Genomic DNA, 21,579 nt, shown 5'->3' with positions numbered 1-21,579 from the left:
CTGAAAGAATTGTCAACATTTTAGGTGAACTAATCTTTTCAATGGAAAAATAAACGTTCCATCCAATAATTGTTGACTCCTAAAGCAGAATTTTACCCATAAAACAAAGTAGTTTTAACACATATCTATCCATTATTTCATCAGCATTGTGCACAGGACTCTTCCTGCTGGTGAAGGCAGTTATCGGGTCCGGATGATTCCATATCAGGATGAGGAGTTTATCCGGCCCTTCACTGGTAAAGTGGATGCAGAGCTCAACCAGCAGATGTATGTGGAAGTCCGTGTTGAGGGGGTCGACAGCCGCCAGTTTGCCCTGGTGATGGACACGTGTTGGGCTACACCTGTGAATGATCCTGATTATAGCCTCCGCTGGGATCTCATCCTTTCAGAGTAAAGTTTGCTTTTTTTTTATTATTTTAAGCTTTTAGCTTTTAATTCTTAGCCTTAACTTAAGGTAAATCTTTTCCTGAATAAACTATAACCATATAAATTCTAAAAATCACTTTGTCCTTAGTATTTCAGAACTAAAGCACAATATTCCATTTTTGAACATGAATGCAAATGTGATGATTTAAAAAAAAGAAAGAAAATAATTTGTCATTATTGATATTCTCAGGTGTCCCAATCCAGATGACAACACAGTGGAGCTGCTGCAGAACGGCGTCTCCACATCCAGCCATTTCTCCTTCAGGATGTTTATCTTTACTGCAAACTCCACTAAGCTTTACCTGCACTGTGCTGTTCACCTTTGCCTTCTGTCAAGCAATCGCTGCTCATTGGTCAGTTTACAAAACCTCTCATAAATCATAAATTGGTGATATTACATATTCAAGATGCTTGAGTACTGTAGTTGTAAAATCATTCTTCAATGTATGTGTTAAATAGCAGTCTAATTTTTCAATTATGTTAGCCAGTGTCTCTGTATATGTGTATATAGAGTATCTATAGTTAAATAGGATGGGAAAATGTAAAGGTTTATGAATCTGCTGTGTATAAACCTGTGTTGATCAAACGCTAATATAAATAAGGATTGTATGTTTTAGGATTAAGTTACATATGTAACCGAGATGTTCCCTTTCAGTCGGTCACGTTCAATGTACGTCGGAACTGACTAATGAATTGGGATCTCTGTCCAGGGAAAGAGACGGGACTAGCCAAATAGGGTAGCTGATACCGCAGAGAATACACATACACACAGATTCCACAAGCATACGAGTGTAGGCCTAGCGTCACACGGCCGCAATGTCTGACACCAAAGCGGTGATGGAGGAGCACACATGGTTAGCCGTTTCAGTGGAACACAACTAGAATAGATGGGCGGCAGTAGCGTTACAAGCCGACACAAGAACAGGTACTTAGCGCTACTGGCCACTAAGGGCAAGGATGCAGGAAGATACCGGCTCTACACGGAGGCTATAGAATCTAGCGAACGTGTTGTGTTGCCCAGCCCACAGCTCTACATACAGTATGTCTGTCAGCGCCCAGGAAGAAGCAACACTCCCTGTTGAGTGTACTCGTACCCCAAACGGGCAAGGCACGTCTTGGGACTGGTAAGCCAAGATTATAGCTTTCACTATCCAGTGGGCTATCCTCTGCTTGGAGACATTCTTTCCCTTCTGCTGGCCTCCGTAACAGACTAAGAGTTGCTGCGATGTCCTAAAGCTTTGAGTCTAGTTTCAAAGTCAGGTCAGTTTTTCTTGACCTTGCAAAGAGTCTGTGCTAGATGGCTCACTGGAAACGCATATTTGCATTTGCCAGCTGTGCGCCTGTAAAGGCCTAAGGTACCTCCTGTCAGGGAGTAGTACCACTGCACGGCTCCGAAGCGGTCCCATATCAGCTGGACCCTCTCAGGGTGGAGTTGCCATTCACCCGGAGGTGTAGACTGACGAGAGAGCTTGTTGGCTGTCTGGTTCAGTGCACCTGGGATGTGAATGGTACGAAGTGAAGTGACCTCACAAACTTGACTCCACAGGAGGAGATGGAGGGCGAGCTGGAGCATGCAACGAGAGTGTGGAGCACCCTGTCAGTTGATGTATGCAGCGGCCGCAGTGCTGTCCAAAGGGACCAGTGCGTGCTTGTCTCAGAGTGGCTTCTTGAACTGGGCCAGGGCAAGACGTACTGCCAGTAACTGTAGGCAATTTATATGCCAACGCAGTTGGGGCCCTGTCCACAGACCCGAAACTGCGTTCCCATTGTACGTGGTCCCCCAGCCTGTGGATGAGGCATCCGTGAAGACCACAGTATGCCTGGACACCTGTTCTAAGGGCACACCAGCCCGGAGAAACGAGGGGTCTGACCACTGGTTGAAGGTTTGGTGACAGTAAGGAGTCACTGAGACACGGTACTTGCCGCTCTGCCACATCCATCTCGGGACTTGGTCGTGTAACCAGCATTGAAGCGGTCTCATATGAAACAATCTGAGCGGCTGCATATGCCATATGCCCCAGAAGCCTCTGAAAGAATTTCATTGGGACCGCTGTCCTGCCCTTGAACATATTCAAGGCAAGGCAAGTTTATTTATATAACACATTTCATATCCAATGGTAATTCAAAGTGCTTTACATAGAAATTAATTAAAATAGTGGTAACATATGCATGAGAAAAAATACCATGTGTACAAATTAAAAATTAATAACAAGGATAGTTAAAATGGTTATAAAGTTAACTAAAAATTTTATAAAATAAAATGGTCAGATCCACAATAGTGGTCTGAAATAAAAATAAAACATCCTTCATCCTTCAAACCGATCTTGGACCTGTGCATTCTGAAACAGGCCCTGCACAAGCTCCTGTTCAAAATGTTAACACAGAAACACATTTTCGAATGCATCCATCCCCAAGACTGGTTCGCAGCGATCGACCTGAAGAGCACGTATTTTCATGTCTCTATCCTTCCTCGACACAGACCGTTCTTACACTTTGTGTTCGAGGGGAAGGCATATCAACCTGACCTTCTGGGGGCCCAGGGAGGGAGGAAACTGCTCTTTTATAGAGCAGGTGTAGGTGTTTCTCAATGTCGAGGATGCTTCCTTGGAAGGATGGATGCTTCCTTGGAAGGATGGATCCTTCCAAGTCATTTCCTTCAGAGGCTAGGTGAGGCTCCTCTTTAGCATTCGGAGAACACGTAAAAGGAACAGGCTAGCAAGTGCACCTCATTGCGTCATTACGTCAGTGAAAAGGTCCGTTGGCCATCAATAACGTTATTTGTATTTTTTTAATATCAATACAGTAGTAATTTGTACCGGTATTTAAACGTTAAACTTTACTTATATTTACTACGGTTATAACAAATGTTTGGTAACGTAAATAAAAGCATTGTGGCAAGCAGCGAGGTGAGGGTCCGTGAGAGCGGGCCGGTGGAGTGATAATGAGCGGCAGCTGATCGCCACACCGGTCTCGGCTCACGGCAGTGACGGGAGTATAATTGGAGGAGCATGGAAGACGAGAGAGGACTAACGTTAGGCCTGGACTTTATGTTATGGTTTGTTTATGTTTTATTATGTGTGTGCGGGCAGTCGCCCGTGAGGGGGCTATTATAAAGTTGTTGAACGTTTGCCGGTTCCCGCCACCTTCCTTCCCATCTACAAACCCCGATACAAGCATATTTGCCCCGTTCACGCTCCGAGTCCGACTCCGGGCAAGACCAGACAAGAACTTACATGCCCGGGAGCGGAGATGTGGACTTCCTCGCCAGTCAGTAGCGGTCTTAGGACACAGCTGCTTCACTACCGACCGCTCCACTGGGGGGGATCTTCATGTAACCCTTAGCCGCGCCACCATCGAGGGTAGTGAGGACGGAGGAGTCAGTAGATCAGTGTCTGGCATTGTAAGATGCCATCCACAACTTCGTGAGCCCCTGATGCACTTCCAGAAAGAATGGCCTCGGGGCAGGGTGCTGAGAACCATCATGGGCCGTCCCAAGATACCAACAGTCCAGCTACGAGGGTTCGGGACACAGTGGAGAGTTCCACTCGAGCCCAACACTTGCGGCAGTCCGGCAAAGCATAGCAGTGAGCTCAGGATCATACTCAGAAAATGCTACCACAACCGAAGGGGGCAACGCAGCCGAATCCTCATCTCCCGAGTCCATTAGCTTGTCCCCCGATGAAGCAATCGAGATCATATTCTCAGTCTGAGTCTTGAAAATAATGGCTGGCCCCCTCTGGGAAGGACCAGGATGCTCTCGCAGAAGTTCTACCGGCGCAGCGGAGGGGAGAGGGGCCAGAGGAGGTGACCTGGCAGGAGTGCCCTCATTGTTACCCTCAGGTCTCCACCAAAGGCATCAGCCAAACTAGCAACCCTCTGATTTGCAGCGGGAGAACCACTAGATCGGGGGATGCACAATGGGACTCGTTTGAGGTATTCAAGCCTAGACCTCATAACTTGAGGAATTCTGCGTGCGATTCCTCGAGTTAATTTTACTTTACCGAGCCTTTGTAGCAAAGGCTTCCACAGACGGCGCCCGGTTACAGCTCGCTCGGCGCCCTTACGTTACTTCGAATCAGCATAAACCCTCACTTTCCTCCTTGACTTTTCCACACGCTGCTTTCAAAACTTCCCTATGATGGAAGACGAGCCTGACAGAAGTCACTGTCTCATGCATATTAACTAAATTATCTTGTATGCATACTACAGTGCAGTGATTGGACTGAATTAGTTTTATGTCATGAATATATATCGAGAATCGTTCGGAGCGGTCTACGTCAGCATGTCCCCAGCAACCCATACTTGGGCCTGACGTCAGCATTTGTGACGTTGCTCCGACTCAGCTTTTCAAACCGAAAGACAGAAATCGCTCTGAAAAATGCAAAATATTCACATATTTACCCTTAGTGTTTTCAATGATGTGCAGCCAATACATATCTGTTTACATCTCAAAAAAAGTTTTTTGGGGTTTCACGACCCTTTCTGCGATGGTCATATTCCCGCAGTGGGAACATGACTCATCCACAAAAGCCACCTCAGCGCGCTGAACACCCAAACATGCGAGACAGTGATCGTGTCCATCAACTGGGGGACAAAAAGGACGGCATCCAGAAACACACAGTTTGAATGACATCTTGAAGAAGACGCAGGGTCAAACCAGCTCTTTTAGAAAGGAAAACTGCTCAATTTGCGCTAAAGTGCACAGGGAAGGTGACACAGGCTCACCATGGTTCGTATGTGCAAGCCTGCTCTGAACACTTAATGGAACGCCCAGCGAGCTGTGAAAACAGCTGTTGTTTCTACCCGGCCGCAATTCACTGTAACACGCCGTCACATCCGTGCTGATGAAGCAGTCTCTGGAACATTTCTTCGAGCAGACTCGCAAGTAAACACTCTTGTAATTAACATAAAACAAAAGGCTGGTATATTGTTTATTGGCTCGTTTCTATTCACTCAAAGTAGATTGGTCTCCAAAAAATAGATCCTAATTTGTCAGTCAGTTCCGACGTACGTCGAATGTGACCAACTGAAAGGGAACCAGAATTTGCTCAAACTAATCTTGAACTTACCTGGGTAGTAACTGAAACCAGCTTTGTGCAACAGGCACAGGTGTGTGTGATTTATATATTAACAACACTGCTGCAAAATTAGTAAAGCTGGCCCTTAATGTTCAAGGCTGCCCTCTGCTGAAGACTTTCCTTAGTCTCATGTCAGTTCAGTGATATTTAACAGGGACAACTGGATGTTGCTCTTTTCTCAATCAGGACTGTGCCTCTGGACACCAGCGGCGAGAGGGCAGGTCTCTGGACTTCCATGACAGTGCTTCCATATCCATGGGTCCTCTGGTGTGGTCTGGAGGGAACACAGGTGAACATTTCATTCATTTTAATCATTTGTAATAAAGGTTTCTGATGAGTTCTGTCATGAATACATTTCACTGCATTGCATTTTATTCCCTGTTCACAGATAAGTGGGTCCCAGACCAAGTGAAGGTATCTGAGGCTTCTTGTCTTTGTGCTTCTCTGATGCTGTTACTTGTTCCTCTGTTGAGTGTCCTGACACACTTTTAGTTTAGTCCTACATAATTTTTATACCTATTGTCAAATGCCATTTGAATTGACCATAGTGGTTTTGGGTTTCTGAATGTTTCTTTATTTCATAATCGTTATTTTATGAAGCATAATACACAATTATTTTATAATTTACATGAATTGTTATATACTACATTAATACATTAATCAAAACTGCCTAATGTTACAGAATTAAATTTCGACTCAGAACAAGCTCTAGGACTGTGGAGCTTTGTGGTGTTGATGGACTCCATCTAATCGATCTATGTTTTGATTATCGGTCTGAATCGGATCCGACTTGATTTTCTGAGTTCAATGAGTTTAAAATATTCCCCTTTCATGAAAATTACCCACATTTAAGTGTTGATTAAAAAGAATGCATGCACAGTTTTCTTTTTAAAGCAGATGGTCTGTTCTTACGTTTGGTGTATTGCTTGTTCAGACATTCATATATTCAGTATATTCTGGGTTTTAGTTTATTTGACAAACACTAACAATACAACTGTTACAACTTCGATGTTCTTTGCATTTATGAAAAAGGTCTTAATAGGTAAATGAAAAAAAAATGATGGTTGGCCGTATATTCTGTTTCTTCCTTTTGTAATCATTTTCTTTCAATAAAAGTATGAGAATGTTTAATGATAATAGTGTTATCTTTTTGTTATCTGTTATGATAATATGCACAAGAAGAGTCTTGCTTTTTTTTACTAATTCTAAGGTGTTTGAAGAGTTGTACAGTTGAATTGTTCTTTCTTTGAACACAAGATGGGGTGAGGTTCAGTCAGAGAACAATACAAGAATACTTTTGGTATCTGAGCAATGTTTTAGGACAGAGCCAGTAGGACAGAATGCATTCATTGTTACAGATATTTGCATAAGGACACATTCAGTCAGTCCACTGACACTGTCCTCAACTAAGAGCTTAACATTAATATTGTTGACCGCTAAGACCCACTGCTGCATTTTATTATTATTATTATTATTATTATTATTATTATTATTTAATACCTTATTGCTGAATGTTGTGTGAAATATTTATACATTTTGTCAGTAGTCAATGACCATATTGTGTGATTCATATTGAAAAATCCTTTCAATAAGTATTAGCATTATTAGACAAAGTATAAGAAGAGACGTATCAACTGTCATGCCATAGTGTTTAGTCAGTTTATTCAGTAAAAGGTTTTTGAATGTGTCAGATAAACATCAGCTTATTTTTCATTTAAGCACCCCCTTCATATAGCCGATCTTGGTCACTTTCTTGGTCACAACATTTTCTACCTTCGAAATTAACAGTATTTAAAGGAAGTGTCTGTAAGATTGTGTTTCCTTGAGGTAAGAACAATTAATTTTGTTGGTGTGAAATAAACAGTTATGGAATATAGAAATTAAAGCTCCAATCTGCTCCCAAAAATCCCGAAAAAGTCTGTTAGTGCCTCAGTAACAACTTCACTCAGAGAAGACGTCGATCTCAGCTGTCAATCATGACGTCCCACCCCCTGTTTTTATAGTATTAGATAACTAAGTAAAACTAAACTTATTTTAAAAACGAACACTTGAAATGTAATCATCGTGATGATAACTGCCTTCAATTACATGAACTAACTTTGGGGGAAAAATATTTGAGGTGTAATTTTATTGTTTAGTTTGCCTCGCGTCCATTAGAAAACACAAAGGGGCGGCTATACTGGGGCCGGTCACCAAGGGGCAACTGAGGCATGAAAGCTTCAGTTTCTGAGAAGGATACTGCAGGCTTGGTAGAGGAGTGTTTTGTCACGCACGTTTGCTGAGCCTGGTGTCTATAAAAGCTTTTCTTTGACTAACAAGGACCTTTTCAGCTCTGAAACTTACAGGATATTCTTATATTACCATGACCTTTTATATATCCAAAGCTCAAGGGAAAGTTGATTTCTCAATTCATCACCCCTTTAAAAAAGATAGTGAAAAACAAGTAGTAGACATTATTAATCAGTTAAATTTGTACTGCAACAAACCAAACCCAACTGGAGATGATAGACAGAAGATATTAAGCCTCCAACCTAAACTAGAAGAAATTTACAGTCGTAAGGCCCAAGGCGCGTTTATTAGATCCAAAGTTAAATGGATAGAGGAGGGGGGGAAATCATCGTATTTCTGTGGTCTTGAATAAAGAAGACAGGAAAACAATAGCATTAGATCCCTGATGGTTGATAATAATGAAGTCTCAGCTGAAGAAGTAATCTCTTCAGAAATCTGGAAATTCTTTAGCCAGCTTTATAGCTCTAAATTTTCTAGCATGTAGTCAGAATTTTTTTCAGGATATAGCAAAATATATTCCAAAAATAGATGACAAACTCAAACAAACATGTGATTATCAAATAACAATTACAGAACTAGACGCGGTAATTGGTCGTCTCTTTATTAACAAAACCTGGAAAAGATCCCAGAATTATAGATAACAGAAGACCCATTACACTCAGAAATCCAGATTACAAACTTCTCATTTACATATTTGTAATATATTCTATTACATATTTGTAATATGTAATATATTGTAATTAGGGATGGCTCGATACCACAATTTTGGCTTCGCAATCTAATACCGAAGTACCGATATTAAATCGATACCACAAGGTCTGATATTAGCGCGGGTATATTGCACGCGAATGAGAACAATTATGCAAGGTTTGAGTTTATAAAGTGGGAAATTACCACAAATGTTTACTAGTAAATTAATCAGCAAAGCTTATCACATCAAATCAGTCATTTGAAAACTTTCTTGTGAGAAATAATTTCAGCAAAAATCTCTCAAAATTAGCAAATTGCTTCTGGTTTCAAAAGACATTACACTACACTAACGCAATCTGCATAATCCGATTCAACATTTCACGCTCGTCTCGGGATGGAGAACGGAAATCATTTGAACACGCAAGAGATTTTATAGCATTTCGTAATAACAGTAACAGGAGATATGAGCTCATACGACACACACACACGCCTGTCACTTAGAGCTCGCACATTACACATTAAGTTTCCTTAAACAGTCAAATACACAGAATTATGTACAAATGTCCGTCTTTAGTGAGTATTCACATAAACACAGGCGGTTGTGTCTAACGCGAATGTAAATAGTGCAATAGTACGAGTGCAAATATAATGAGATCTAAATGTCATTGGTTGAAACGAACGCTGGAGATTGTGATATTCGATCTTATGTTAGGCTATGTGTGTGCGTTGATCAGTGTTAAAAGAAAATAAATGTCTAAATGAGATGGTTTGAATGATTCACTGACCTGTCGATCTCTTAAGAAGTCTTAAAGGGGGGGTGAAATGTTGTTTCATGCATACTGATCTTTTTACACTGTTAAAGACTTGGAATCCCATACTAAACATAGACAAAGTTTCAAAAGTTAAGGTGGACGTTTGATGGGAGTATTTCTTTGTCAAAAATACTACTTCCGGTTAGTCATAAGTTTCGGCAAGTTTTTTGAGATCATGCGTCCCCTTTGACGTTAATGGGGGCGGAATTTCCTTGTATGGGCCTTACGGACAATTCTACCGGAAGCGCGTGAGAGAGAGCGAGGGAGAGAGCGAAAGCAACAGCCTACGCCCATCAAAGCGCTGGCTTGTAGGATGCTGGACAGGTGATGTGCACATAACAATGTCACCAAAAAAGTGCGTTTTTGGTTGCCAGACCAAGACAGTCCTGCACAGATACCCCAAAACCCCGCGTTAAGGCAACAGTGGATGTAATTTGCTTTTCCGGATCAGCAACTGAGTTGCGCGAATGTTTATATCTGTTCTCTGCATTTCGGTGCCGACTGTTTCATAAACAAGGCCCAGCTCGACGCCGGATTTTCCCAATCGCCTAATGCTGAAGGATGGAGCAGTCCCAACGATAAAGGTCCCAACGTTAGAAGGGTGAGTGAGACTGCTTCAAATGTCTGTTTTTTTTTTAGTCCGCTTACTGTCTGCACAAACCACGCGTAAACACACAAACACACGTGCACAACTGCACTTCCCACATGTACACCTTCAAAGACAAAAATACGACGATATAATTCAAGTATAAATATGTAAATAACACAAGCCGCTAAGCATATTATATAGTTAGTGTATAACTTGTAACTTACCACATACAGACGTCCTGCTCTAGTCGTTTTTGCTGCTGCTCCTGTTCAACTGCAGCCTCTGGGTCTGATTCCGGATCATAGATGTATGGCTGTATCTGATTAAAAGCCATATTTTTATTTTGAATAAAGTTTTTTTCCCGCTGTTAGGGATGACGCACTCGACTCAACACACAGCGCGCTGCTGCACACGTCATTATTTAGCTCCGCTCACACGACACGCCCCCACCCGCTCGGCTTTTTTCGGAAAGACTCGGAACAGCGCATCTTTCTTATATAATTATTAAAAAAATAAAGACTTTTCGGAGATATGCAGGATGCAATGCTACTCTATAGGTACTCAAGATTGACATGACACTGACTGAAACTGAGTGTTTCACCCCCCCTTTAAAGTCAGGATAGTGACAGATGCTTCTGTGTGCAAACGCGTTCTGTGTGATCGGGGCTACTGTGTTAAATATAAAACAAACAGTCATTCAGTCATGAAATGGACTGCACTTTCTGTTGTTAAATAGCCACTGCTATACTGTGAACCTTTAAAACATTTACACAAAGAATCCTGCAGTAACTTTACATTTCCCTCAACTTAGATTGCACATTGCATATGATTAGTGATATAAATTATACTGTATTAATTAAATAAAATACTTTGTCTCATGTTTTAGGCTTATGGTTGTGTTCTTTATTCTTTTAAATTATAAAAAACAAAAACACACAAAAAAGAAATATCGCAATATATTGCCTCTCTTACAATATCGCAATATATCGTACCGTAACCCCTGTATCGTGATACGTATTGTATCGCCAGAGTCTTGGCAATACACAGCCCTACTGCCTTCCCGGAATGCTGTGCTGAAGCGTTGAAGTCACCCATAGAAATAAAGTGGAGCGCGGAGCCTGGAACGACTGGCCGAGTGTTTACGGGCGTGCATTTCCTCTCTCGCTCTAGTCACGCGCGCGCACCCTACCGGGAGAAGAGCCCGTACGGCCCATACAAGGACCTTCCGCTCTATTAACGTCAAGTCGAGCCATCCTCAAAAAAAACTCTCCAAAACTTGTGAGAAACCGGAAGGAGTATTTTTAACACAGAAATACTCCATCAAACGTCCAACATTAGTTTTTGAAACTTTGTCTATGTTTAGGATGGGAATCCAAGTCTTTAACAGTGTAAAAAGCTCAGTATGCATGAAACAGCATTTCACCCCCCCCCCCCCCCTTAACAAAATGGAAAACATAAAAATACAATATACTCAACTATAATCAAGTTTGTATTTTAAATGAATTAATAACCCAAAAAAACAGGTAAAATATATTCAGCAAAACCTTTTTCTTTCTTGACTCTTTTGGTTGATGAATTTCTCTTTTTATCATTTTTAGCTTAGTCTTGATTTCTCTAATTTAAATATGCCTATTTGCTTTAATTTAATTAGTTTAGTTTGATTTAAGGTTCTAATTTTCTTTTCTTAACTGTATATAACTTACTTGCTTCAAATGCAAACGTTACCACCAAGTGGATAAGATGATAGGAAAATAGATCCAAATTCAGTCTGGGGGGCTCACCATCTTTCTCTTTTCTTTCAGCGCGGCTTGATGAATCCACACCATGCACGCATATCAAAGTAGAAAATCCAAACTTCATCATATACAACAAAAACTGGCCTGTACAAACAGGATAACATTTTTTTAGAAATTCATTCTTTTACAGCATTCAACAGTATTCACTCTTCACAACAGCATTTAACATTCTTTTACAACATAGGCCATAGTTCATAAACAATGAACATATCACTTCATTGCAACACACATAGGAATACAACACACTCTTGTAATTCATCACATATAAAAATAAATCCACAACTCACAGATTCCTTTCAATTAACAGTGTTTGTTAATCTTTCCTCCAGATTACACCACGAACTATGGTGATGACTCAACTAACTTCGGCTGGAAGCTCCGGTTCAACAAGGCCGTAACAGATTATTTCACAAAACTTTTAAATTCGACCAGTAATCAAATTTAAGTTAACTTTTAGATGCTTTGTTTAGTAGTTGTTTACTAGTTATCTCTCAAAATTAGATCGGTTTGCTCTCTAAATTCTTAAGCTTTGTTTACACGCGTTTCTCTGTCTGTTCTCTATGGCAGTCTCGTCTGCGTCTCAAAGTGGGCGGAGTCAGCATCGCTGGTGATCACACTCAATTGGACAATATACACCTGCAGTGCAGATTCCAACTCTAATTGGAAACATTTTGCTGCAGCAATTTGCATGTTACTAATATAATTAATAAAGCATTTTAAAATCTCAATTTTTTTTTATCATTGTCTCTTTATTCATATGTAAACAGTTTTACTAGAAAAATAAATCTGCCAAAAATTAGTTTTTTTTCTATGGACTGCTAATTGATTAATTTCAGTCTGGGTTACATATAATTAGTTGAATAACTTTGATTATATTTTTAGTGTCCCCAACTGAGCAAGCCAAGCCAAAGGCGACAGTGGCAAGGAACCAAAACTCCACCAGGGCATGATGGAGAAAAATAAACCTTGGGAGAAACCAGACTCAGTCGGGGTGCCAGTTCTCCTCTGGCCTATTAACACACCGTGTATGATTATTATTCTGGCAACCTTACAGGTCAGAAATCATATTAGATCAGAATATTCAAAATGTATTTATCTATCCCTAAACCTCGGGATAAACAGAGACTAACATTAGCGTAGATACCACTCTTTTTATGATGTAATGAGTACATCAGGTGTTATGGGAAGTGTTCCCGTTCCGGCTGACCTAGTTAATGCAGCCTAACAATCAGTCAATTGATTTGAATAATGAAAGTTAAAAATGTTCTATGTGTATGCCATAGTAAAGAGATGTGTTTTTAGTCTAGATTTAAACTAGACAGACTATAGATAGACAGACAGAAAGAAAGAAGTAGATAGACAGACAGACAGAAGTATAGATAGACAGACAGAAAGAAAGAAGTATAGATAGACAGACAGACAGAAGTATAGACAGAAGTACAGACAGAAGTACAATGGATGGATGGATGGATGGATGGATGGAAGGATGGATGGATAGTTTTCAGTTCAGTCTGTGAGAGAGTTCATATGAATAACACAGAATGACATAGAGGGGACATAATCTGTGTTAAACTACGGGTCACAATTGTGACCGTCTTCATTTATCTGTGTAAGACTGAAAAAACTAGTATATGCCGAAATGTCTGAATGAAGAACAAGGACTCTCTGAGAAAATAAAGGAAATTAGCATCTGAGCTTATTCATAGAGTTAGAGTCTCTGTCCGAGACGACATCACACTGAGTGAATCATCTATGAATGACTCTAATTTACATGCCTTTCCTTTCACATGAAACTTCCCCCAAACTACTGCTCCCACAAACTTGAGATCACCTGAAATGCACCAGAAATCTCTTTGTTACAATGTCAATCCTCACAATGCAGTATTATATGTGTTTGATATCATTTGAAATGTCTCAGTGCGACTGGTACAAATATCTCGACTCCACAGAAGTTAACCAAAAGATAATCAATGTTTTAAGGGTTTAAAGATATCTTTCCTTGGTGTATGGTGGGTGTGGCTTTCAGCCATTTGGCCTTTGCATCAATACAAGTCTTGATCAATGCAAATTCCCATTGTGCACTCGTGTTTACATTTGAAAGAGTTTGTGCATTTGTTTCTGGGTATTTAAGGAAATGTTGCAAACAGCTCAGGGCTTGACACTTTAAATCGGTCAGCCCGTAATGTTGGATATCTCGAGATAGCCAGCATTATGTAGTTTTCAGAAGTCAGGTATATATTTCATTCTTTACTTCAGACTATTTGATGTTATATATGGATTACCTTTGAATTGACTATGTAATTGGCTTTATACATTTACCTGACTGTTAAATAAATTGTTACACTTTTGATTGATTCTGACTTGCTCTGGAATTATTCAGGTTGGGTATAATTTCAACAAAGGGTTAAACGGAATAATTAAATGTGTACTTAAACTATTAAAAATGAATGACCAAATAACCAATTGGCATTCTAACCTAAATTCTAAATTCTAAATTAAATGGAGTCAGATAACGAGGAATTGGAATAAAATCCCCTTTGCCCCGCTGAAAAGACGAACGCGCAGCGAACTTCACCCGCCGATCGTTAGCCTCCATTGGGACGATTTGGGCGGCCCTACAAAATGGTGACCAGCCTCCGTGATGTTGCGACTCTCTTACGAGCAACGTCTTTTCAGCGAAGTATTCGATTTTAAAATCAACAAGAGGTTTGAACTTCTCTTTCTTCAGCTGTTCTGGTAAGTAAAATTCTTTTTGCCTTTTTAGAAATGTTTAGGGAAAAACAGACGCATCCCATATAGACACATTAATAGAATGGGTCGGAATACCCAATGTTAGACCGGAACCGCAATCCGGTGGGGTTTAAGAATTTAGATACATCACATACCAGGGACATGATAGCGACAGCGCAGTAGAGGAATTAAAACTCATGTTATGGATTTTAAAATATTTCTTTGTCGGCGTAGACCTACAACAACTAAACCTAAATTGGAAAAACATCTTCCAAACTATTTCCTGAGACTCGATAAGCATTTGTAAATTAGAGCGTTTTTAAAATCAGCTAAATGCTTTCTCCGTTGTTTTATTAGCTGCAACAAACTAGCAACACACGATGAGAACGAGCAAACAATAGAATTAAAAATCTAAGTTTGTAAACAATTGGAAGGCATTTGTGATTTGATAGATACGCACGTTGATGCATTTGTTTATGAAAAACAAAGTTGGGAAAAACAGGCTGATGCATATGCAACATGTAAAAATGAAGAGAACTTTTTGTTTGATCAAAATTGGCTACAGCTATTATTGCTACGCAGCTAAATTACTCGTGGCTACAAATGATTAAGAGGTGGTACGATTCAAATCTAAGGTTGATACACAGAATGTTAGTGATGTTGTTACTGTATTTTTGTTAAGAAACCTCATGATGTTTCTGAGTGGCTCAGCGAGCCCACGGGGCGTACCACGCCCACTCGGAGAACAAAGACTTTCTCTCTATGTTCAATGGGAGCGTTTAGCCAAATAAGTAACACCTAAATCTATCACATTTTGTAAATTCAGTTAAAATTGCCACTGTGCTGCCAAGCAGATTAGTCTGTAAATAGACTAAATCAAGCAAATAGGCATTTGAAATCTAAAAAGAGATACAACGAATGTGCTTGCATCAGTCTTGAACCAGTCTTTCATATTCAAATGTATTGGCATGAAAATAAAATCCGAAACCTCACTCAAAACAGAATTCGAGCAGGAATTTGACTGCACTCAGCATGTGCTGCTAGTTCATTGGATGTTAACAGCAACAGAGTCGCTCATTGAACTTAAGCCTGACTGTTGTCGTGCAATCAATGTACATGCCAGCCAGTTGTGACTGCAGGGCCGAATCAAAATCATTACCTTTAAGACATTTTGATAAATATGTTGTTGCGTTCGATTTAATTTTGTTTTGCTCTGAAATTATTGATTTTAGTTCATTAGGATGTATTGTTACCGCAAATCTGTCAGGTTAGTAACGGACTGGAGTTCAGTTTTTGGGTGGAGCTTTGAGGCACGCCGACTGAGATTTTAGAGTTCCGCCTAACGCTTGGTATTAGTTCGTATGCATTTTCAAATTTGTAATTGTACTAAACACGTGCGCATTGAACACACGATAGTTGTTTGTGTTAATAAAAACACCTAGGCTATTTAAGTTTATTCTTTAAAACACAAGATTGCTTTACTGTAAGTGTATGAAACACTTAGGATAAAGGTTGTAGATGCTATATGCATTCTAGACCATGTATCTTGAGAAAAACTGAATAAATGTGGTTCTTTGTTGAATTTGTCTGTCTCCCAGGTGGAGCATAGGATTGCCATGTGGCTACAGTGTTATTCAATTGCATTAACCATGAAAATGCTATAACGTATGTTGTGTTAATGACTCAGTGGATCATGTACATCCATGACACCACAAGACTACGCTCAGGTTAGTACACGGACTAAAACACAGTTTTTCGGTGGAGCATTAAAGCACACCAGGCTGATGTTTTAGAGCTCCGACTAACACATTGGCGTTCAGATACGTAGACTTGGACTGCGGGTTGAAAGACTAAAGACGTCTTCCGTTTAGAACAATAACAAATTGTTAGACCAATCTAAATAGGGCAACCCTAATTCCTGATTGTTGTAATATTGCTCTAAATTACGTAGACGTGGAAAACCACGGCATGATTATAGAAAGTCACCATTAGAGATAGTAAGTTGGTCACTTGAATCTGTGGTGATGGTCATGGGCCTCTGATTGAAAGCAGTTTGCATTAATTACGAGAATTCAAACCCAAGGGGACTGAACAAAAATATCTTGGAATGATCAACGTGTAGCACGGGCGTCCAAGATATCAGTCGTATGGCCTCTACTGACGACCAAGACTGACGAGTTTGTGAATACTCATGTTATCGGAATCTTAGTTTACTGACTATAACTCAATATAAAAGATTTAACCTCTGTCTACTTGACCAAGACTGATAAGTTTGTGATTATGGGCCCGCATACTGGAAAGTGCGAAGACCCTGTGACTCTAAGAACCTAATGAATGATTTCAATAAAGTAAAGAGTTAAGCAGAATAATCAGACGTTTATTCATATTTGTAAAGTATTAGAAATAATTAAAACGTTTACATTATTGAGTCAGATGAAATATTGAGGTAATGCATAAAGAAATGAATTGGATTTTAATCTTAAGTTGCATTGGGTTAATTCCCAGTGCCAAAAGGGAGGGGTTGTGCTGTTATCTTTTGCCTTTACAAGAACACAGCTATATGTGTGGCACTGATAATCGCAAACCAATTCACCCTTCACCACAGAAGTACCTCAATTTTTTTTTTTACAGGTCACAGAGACCTCAAATAATCAAATGTGTGTGCGACACCGTAAAACAAAATTCAAAACAGACAACACCAAAACAGGTGAATCAATTCTGCCCACAGATCTGACTGTAAAGAGAGCAACTGGAAATAAAGCCATGGGAACCAACCCATCGGAATTCATGACAGTATGAGCGATAAAAGCTCTGATTAATCCAGAAAAATTCTCCAGCAGAACTGGGGTTTCTAATGCTCACAGCAGACTGTGAAGGCTCGACTGTAAGAACAGTTTTAAGGTGTCACACACTGTACTAAAACAACAGCAACAATTCAGACCGGATAAAAATTGCATCAGGCATAACGGTGCCATTCAAATAAGTCCACACCTGACTGTGAAGCTGTTGATAATGTCAGAATTAACTGTGATTCTCTGCATTGTTTCTGTCTCAGGTTTACAACTGCAATTCCTTGGAGGATGGACACCAGGATGGGGCTAACACCCCCATCAGAGCCAGAACAATGGAATTGTCAGAACAACCTGAAAGGAGGGAGATGGGTGCGAATACACTTGATGGGGCCATTCACACTTCACAAAATGTATACATGACCTCCCAGTGAGCACTGGAACTAAATTTTGCAACACAGATTGTTATTGATAAGACTCCACCCATCTCCCAAAAACAAACACAGAACACACACCTCCTTCACTACACCCTCATATCACCTGAAACAGATCAAATCTATCCAGGCTAAACACTACACATCATAGATGACAAAGATGGCATAGAGTCCAAAAGTGTTACTTCACTAAAGATCTATTGTCCATCTTTTCACACCAACAGATCCAAATAGCTTCACACACACAGGACAGTAGAGTTGGTCACATGATACCAACAGATCCAAATAGCTTCAAACACACAGGACAGTAGAGTTGGTCACATGATGACAATCTAACGAAGACACACACACACACACACACACACACACACACAGACACACACACACTCACTCTCTCACAGTCTCTCAAAGTCTCTCTCACACACACACACACACACACTCACACTCACACGCACACACACACACACACTCACGCACACACACACACACACACACACTGTGACAAGGAATACACAATCTCCATTATTGTATGACTAAACATATTTAGATCTGCCTTAATTGCATTGGAAGATTCCTGAACACACACAGTGGTTATTATATATATATTTATATCTTCATAATTGTGATTGAATATTGAATATTATTGATGATGTTATTATTATATGCATATCATCTATTTTAATATATAAACTGCACTGACTTTTTGCTGCATTTCCTTAGGTAATCCAGACCAAGAATACTTAAATTCCGCTGTCACTTTATCACAGTGATAGTGAAGAATTAGGTGATTAAATACCACCCCACCAATTATGACCTTGAAAAACACTTGAGAGAAGGTGTACCAATCGCACTGCTGGCATGAACCCACATTGTTTTTTCTTTTATGTTTTCTTGCATTATATGTTCTTATGCATTTCTCTACGGTTTTAAGTTCATCAGTGTTCAGTCGTTAAGTGGACATTAAGACTCTTTTCAGGTGTAAACTACGGAGAAGCCTTCCACCTATTGAAATCTACCCAGTGAACCACACCATTGGAGGTGTGAGGATTACACAAGGAGAGTCAGATTATCGGGAAGGTGCAGAAGCAGAAGCTTCCCCATGAAGAAGTGACACGTTAACTGAACATTCACCAAGGTCCGAGACTGACTCTATGAACATGCTGTGCTGAACCACAGGTAGAACACCTGAACACATTCACCCACCAGCTTAAACTCAAGCTACACACACCTGGTAAGACGGTGTCCTGCAGGTGAACAAAGAACCTTCCAAAGGGCTCTGCAGCTGCTAAGACAATTTCTTCATCTCAAGGATTGAACCAACGTCTAACAGTGATCCCATAGGACCACCAGAGTTTGACCCATTGGGATCAAGAGGTGGAACTGTAAGACTGAAAAAACTAGTATATGCCGAAATGTCTGAATGAAGAACAAGGACTCTCTGAGAAAATAAAGGAAATTAGCATCTGAGCTTATTCATAGAGTTAGAGTCTCTGTCCGAGACGACATCACACTGAGTGAATCATCTATGAATGACTCTAATTTACATGCCTTTCCTTTCACATGAAACTTCCCCCAAACTACTGCTCCCACAAACTTGAGATCACCTGAAATGCACCAGAAATCTCTTTGTTACAATGTCAATCCTCACAATGCAGTATTATATGTGTTTGATATCATTTGAAATGTCTCAGTGCGACTGGTACAAATATCTCGACTCCACAGAAGTTAACCAAAAGATAATCAATGTTTTAAGGGTTTAAAGATATCTTTCCTTGGTGTATGGTGGGTGTGGCTTTCAGCCATTTGGCCTTTGCATCAATACAAGTCTTGATCAATGCAAATTCCCATTGTGCACTCGTGTTTACATTTGAAAGAGTTTGTGCATTTGTTTCTGGGTATTTAAGGAAATGTTGCAAACAGCTCAGGGCTTGACACTTTAAATCGGTCAGCCCGTAATGTTGGATATCTCGAGATAGCCAGCATTATGTAGTTTTCAGAAGTCAGGTATATATTTCATTCTTTACTTCAGACTATTTGATGTTATATATGGATTACCTTTGAATTGACTATGTAATTGGCTTTATACATTTACCTGACTGTTAAATAAATTGTTACACTTTTGATTGATTCTGACTTGCTCTGGAATTATTCAGGTTGGGTATAATTTCAACAAAGGGTTAAACGGAATAATTAAATGTGTACTTAAACTATTAAAAATGAATGACCAAATAACCAATTGGCATTCTAACCTAAATTCTAAATTCTAAATTAAATGGAGTCAGATAACGAGGAATTGGAATAAAATCCCCTTTGCCCCGCTGAAAAGACGAACGCGCAGCGAACTTCACCCGCCGATCGTTAGCCTCCATTGGGACGATTTGGGCGGCCCTACAAAATGGTGACCAGCCTCCGTGATGTTGCGACTCTCTTACGAGCAACGTCTTTTCAGCGAAGTATTCGATTTTAAAATCAACAAGAGGTTTGAACTTCTCTTTCTTCAGCTGTTCTGGTAAGTAAAATTCTTTTTGCCTTTTTAGAAATGTTTAGGGAAAAACAGACGCATCCCATATAGACACATTAATAGAATGGGTCGGAATACCCAATGTTAGACCGGAACCGCAATCCGGTGGGGTTTAAGAATTTAGATACATCACATACCAGGGACATGATAGCGACAGCGCAGTAGAGGAATTAAAACTCATGTTATGGATTTTAAAATATTTCTTTGTCGGCGTAGACCTACAACAACTAAACCTAAATTGGAAAAACATCTTCCAAACTATTTCCTGAGACTCGATAAGCATTTGTAAATTAGAGCGTTTTTAAAATCAGCTAAATGCTTTCTCCGTTGTTTTATTAGCTGCAACAAACTAGCAACACACGATGAGAACGAGCAAACAATAGAATTAAAAATCTAAGTTTGTAAACAATTGGAAGGCATTTGTGATTTGATAGATACGCACGTTGATGCATTTGTTTATGAAAAACAAAGTTGGGAAAAACAGGCTGATGCATATGCAACATGTAAAAATGAAGAGAACTTTTTGTTTGATCAAAATTGGCTACAGCTATTATTGCTACGCAGCTAAATTACTCGTGGCTACAAATGATTAAGAGGTGGTACGATTCAAATCTAAGGTTGATACACAGAATGTTAGTGATGTTGTTACTGTATTTTTGTTAAGAAACCTCATGATGTTTCTGAGTGGCTCAGCGAGCCCACGGGGCGTACCACGCCCACTCGGAGAACAAAGACTTTCTCTCTATGTTCAATGGGAGCGTTTAGCCAAATAAGTAACACCTAAATCTATCACATTTTGTAAATTCAGTTAAAATTGCCACTGTGCTGCCAAGCAGATTAGTCTGTAAATAGACTAAATCAAGCAAATAGGCATTTGAAATCTAAAAAGAGATACAACGAATGTGCTTGCATCAGTCTTGAACCAGTCTTTCATATTCAAATGTATTGGCATGAAAATAAAATCCGAAACCTCACTCAAAACAGAATTCGAGCAGGAATTTGACTGCACTCAGCATGTGCTGCTAGTTCATTGGATGTTAACAGCAACAGAGTCGCTCATTGAACTTAAGCCTGACTGTTGTCGTGCAATCAATGTACATGCCAGCCAGTTGTGACTGCAGGGCCGAATCAAAATCATTACCTTTAAGACATTTTGATAAATATGTTGTTGCGTTCGATTTAATTTTGTTTTGCTCTGAAATTATTGATTTTAGTTCATTAGGATGTATTGTTACCGCAAATCTGTCAGGTTAGTAACGGACTGGAGTTCAGTTTTTGGGTGGAGCTTTGAGGCACGCCGACTGAGATTTTAGAGTTCCGCCTAACGCTTGGTATTAGTTCGTATGCATTTTCAAATTTGTAATTGTACTAAACACGTGCGCATTGAACACACGATAGTTGTTTGTGTTAATAAAAACACCTAGG

General features: G+C 39.9%; 1 protein-coding gene across 1 annotated transcript in view; it reads left to right on the top strand.

Annotated features, from left to right (window-relative positions):
- LOC137055867 (alpha-tectorin-like) overlaps positions 1-6,285 on the top strand; it is a 51,318-nt gene extending 45,033 nt beyond the window's left edge. The window contains exons 31-34 of the mRNA XM_067429785.1: positions 145-390; positions 617-779; positions 5,691-5,793; positions 5,893-6,285. Coding sequence (XP_067285886.1) covers positions 145-390; positions 617-779; positions 5,691-5,793; positions 5,893-5,996 — 616 coding nt within the window. The 3' untranslated portion in view covers positions 5,997-6,285. The remainder of the gene's footprint in view (positions 1-144; positions 391-616; positions 780-5,690; positions 5,794-5,892) is intronic.
- The last annotated feature ends 15,294 nt before the right edge of the window (positions 6,286-21,579 follow it).

This window comes from Pseudorasbora parva, chromosome 21, assembly GCF_024679245.1.
Source record: "Pseudorasbora parva isolate DD20220531a chromosome 21, ASM2467924v1, whole genome shotgun sequence".
In the NCBI taxonomy this organism is placed as follows: Eukaryota; Metazoa; Chordata; class Actinopteri; order Cypriniformes; family Gobionidae; genus Pseudorasbora; species Pseudorasbora parva.
Note: the sequence above shows the minus strand (reverse complement) of the source record. Positions and strands in the feature narration are given on the sequence as shown.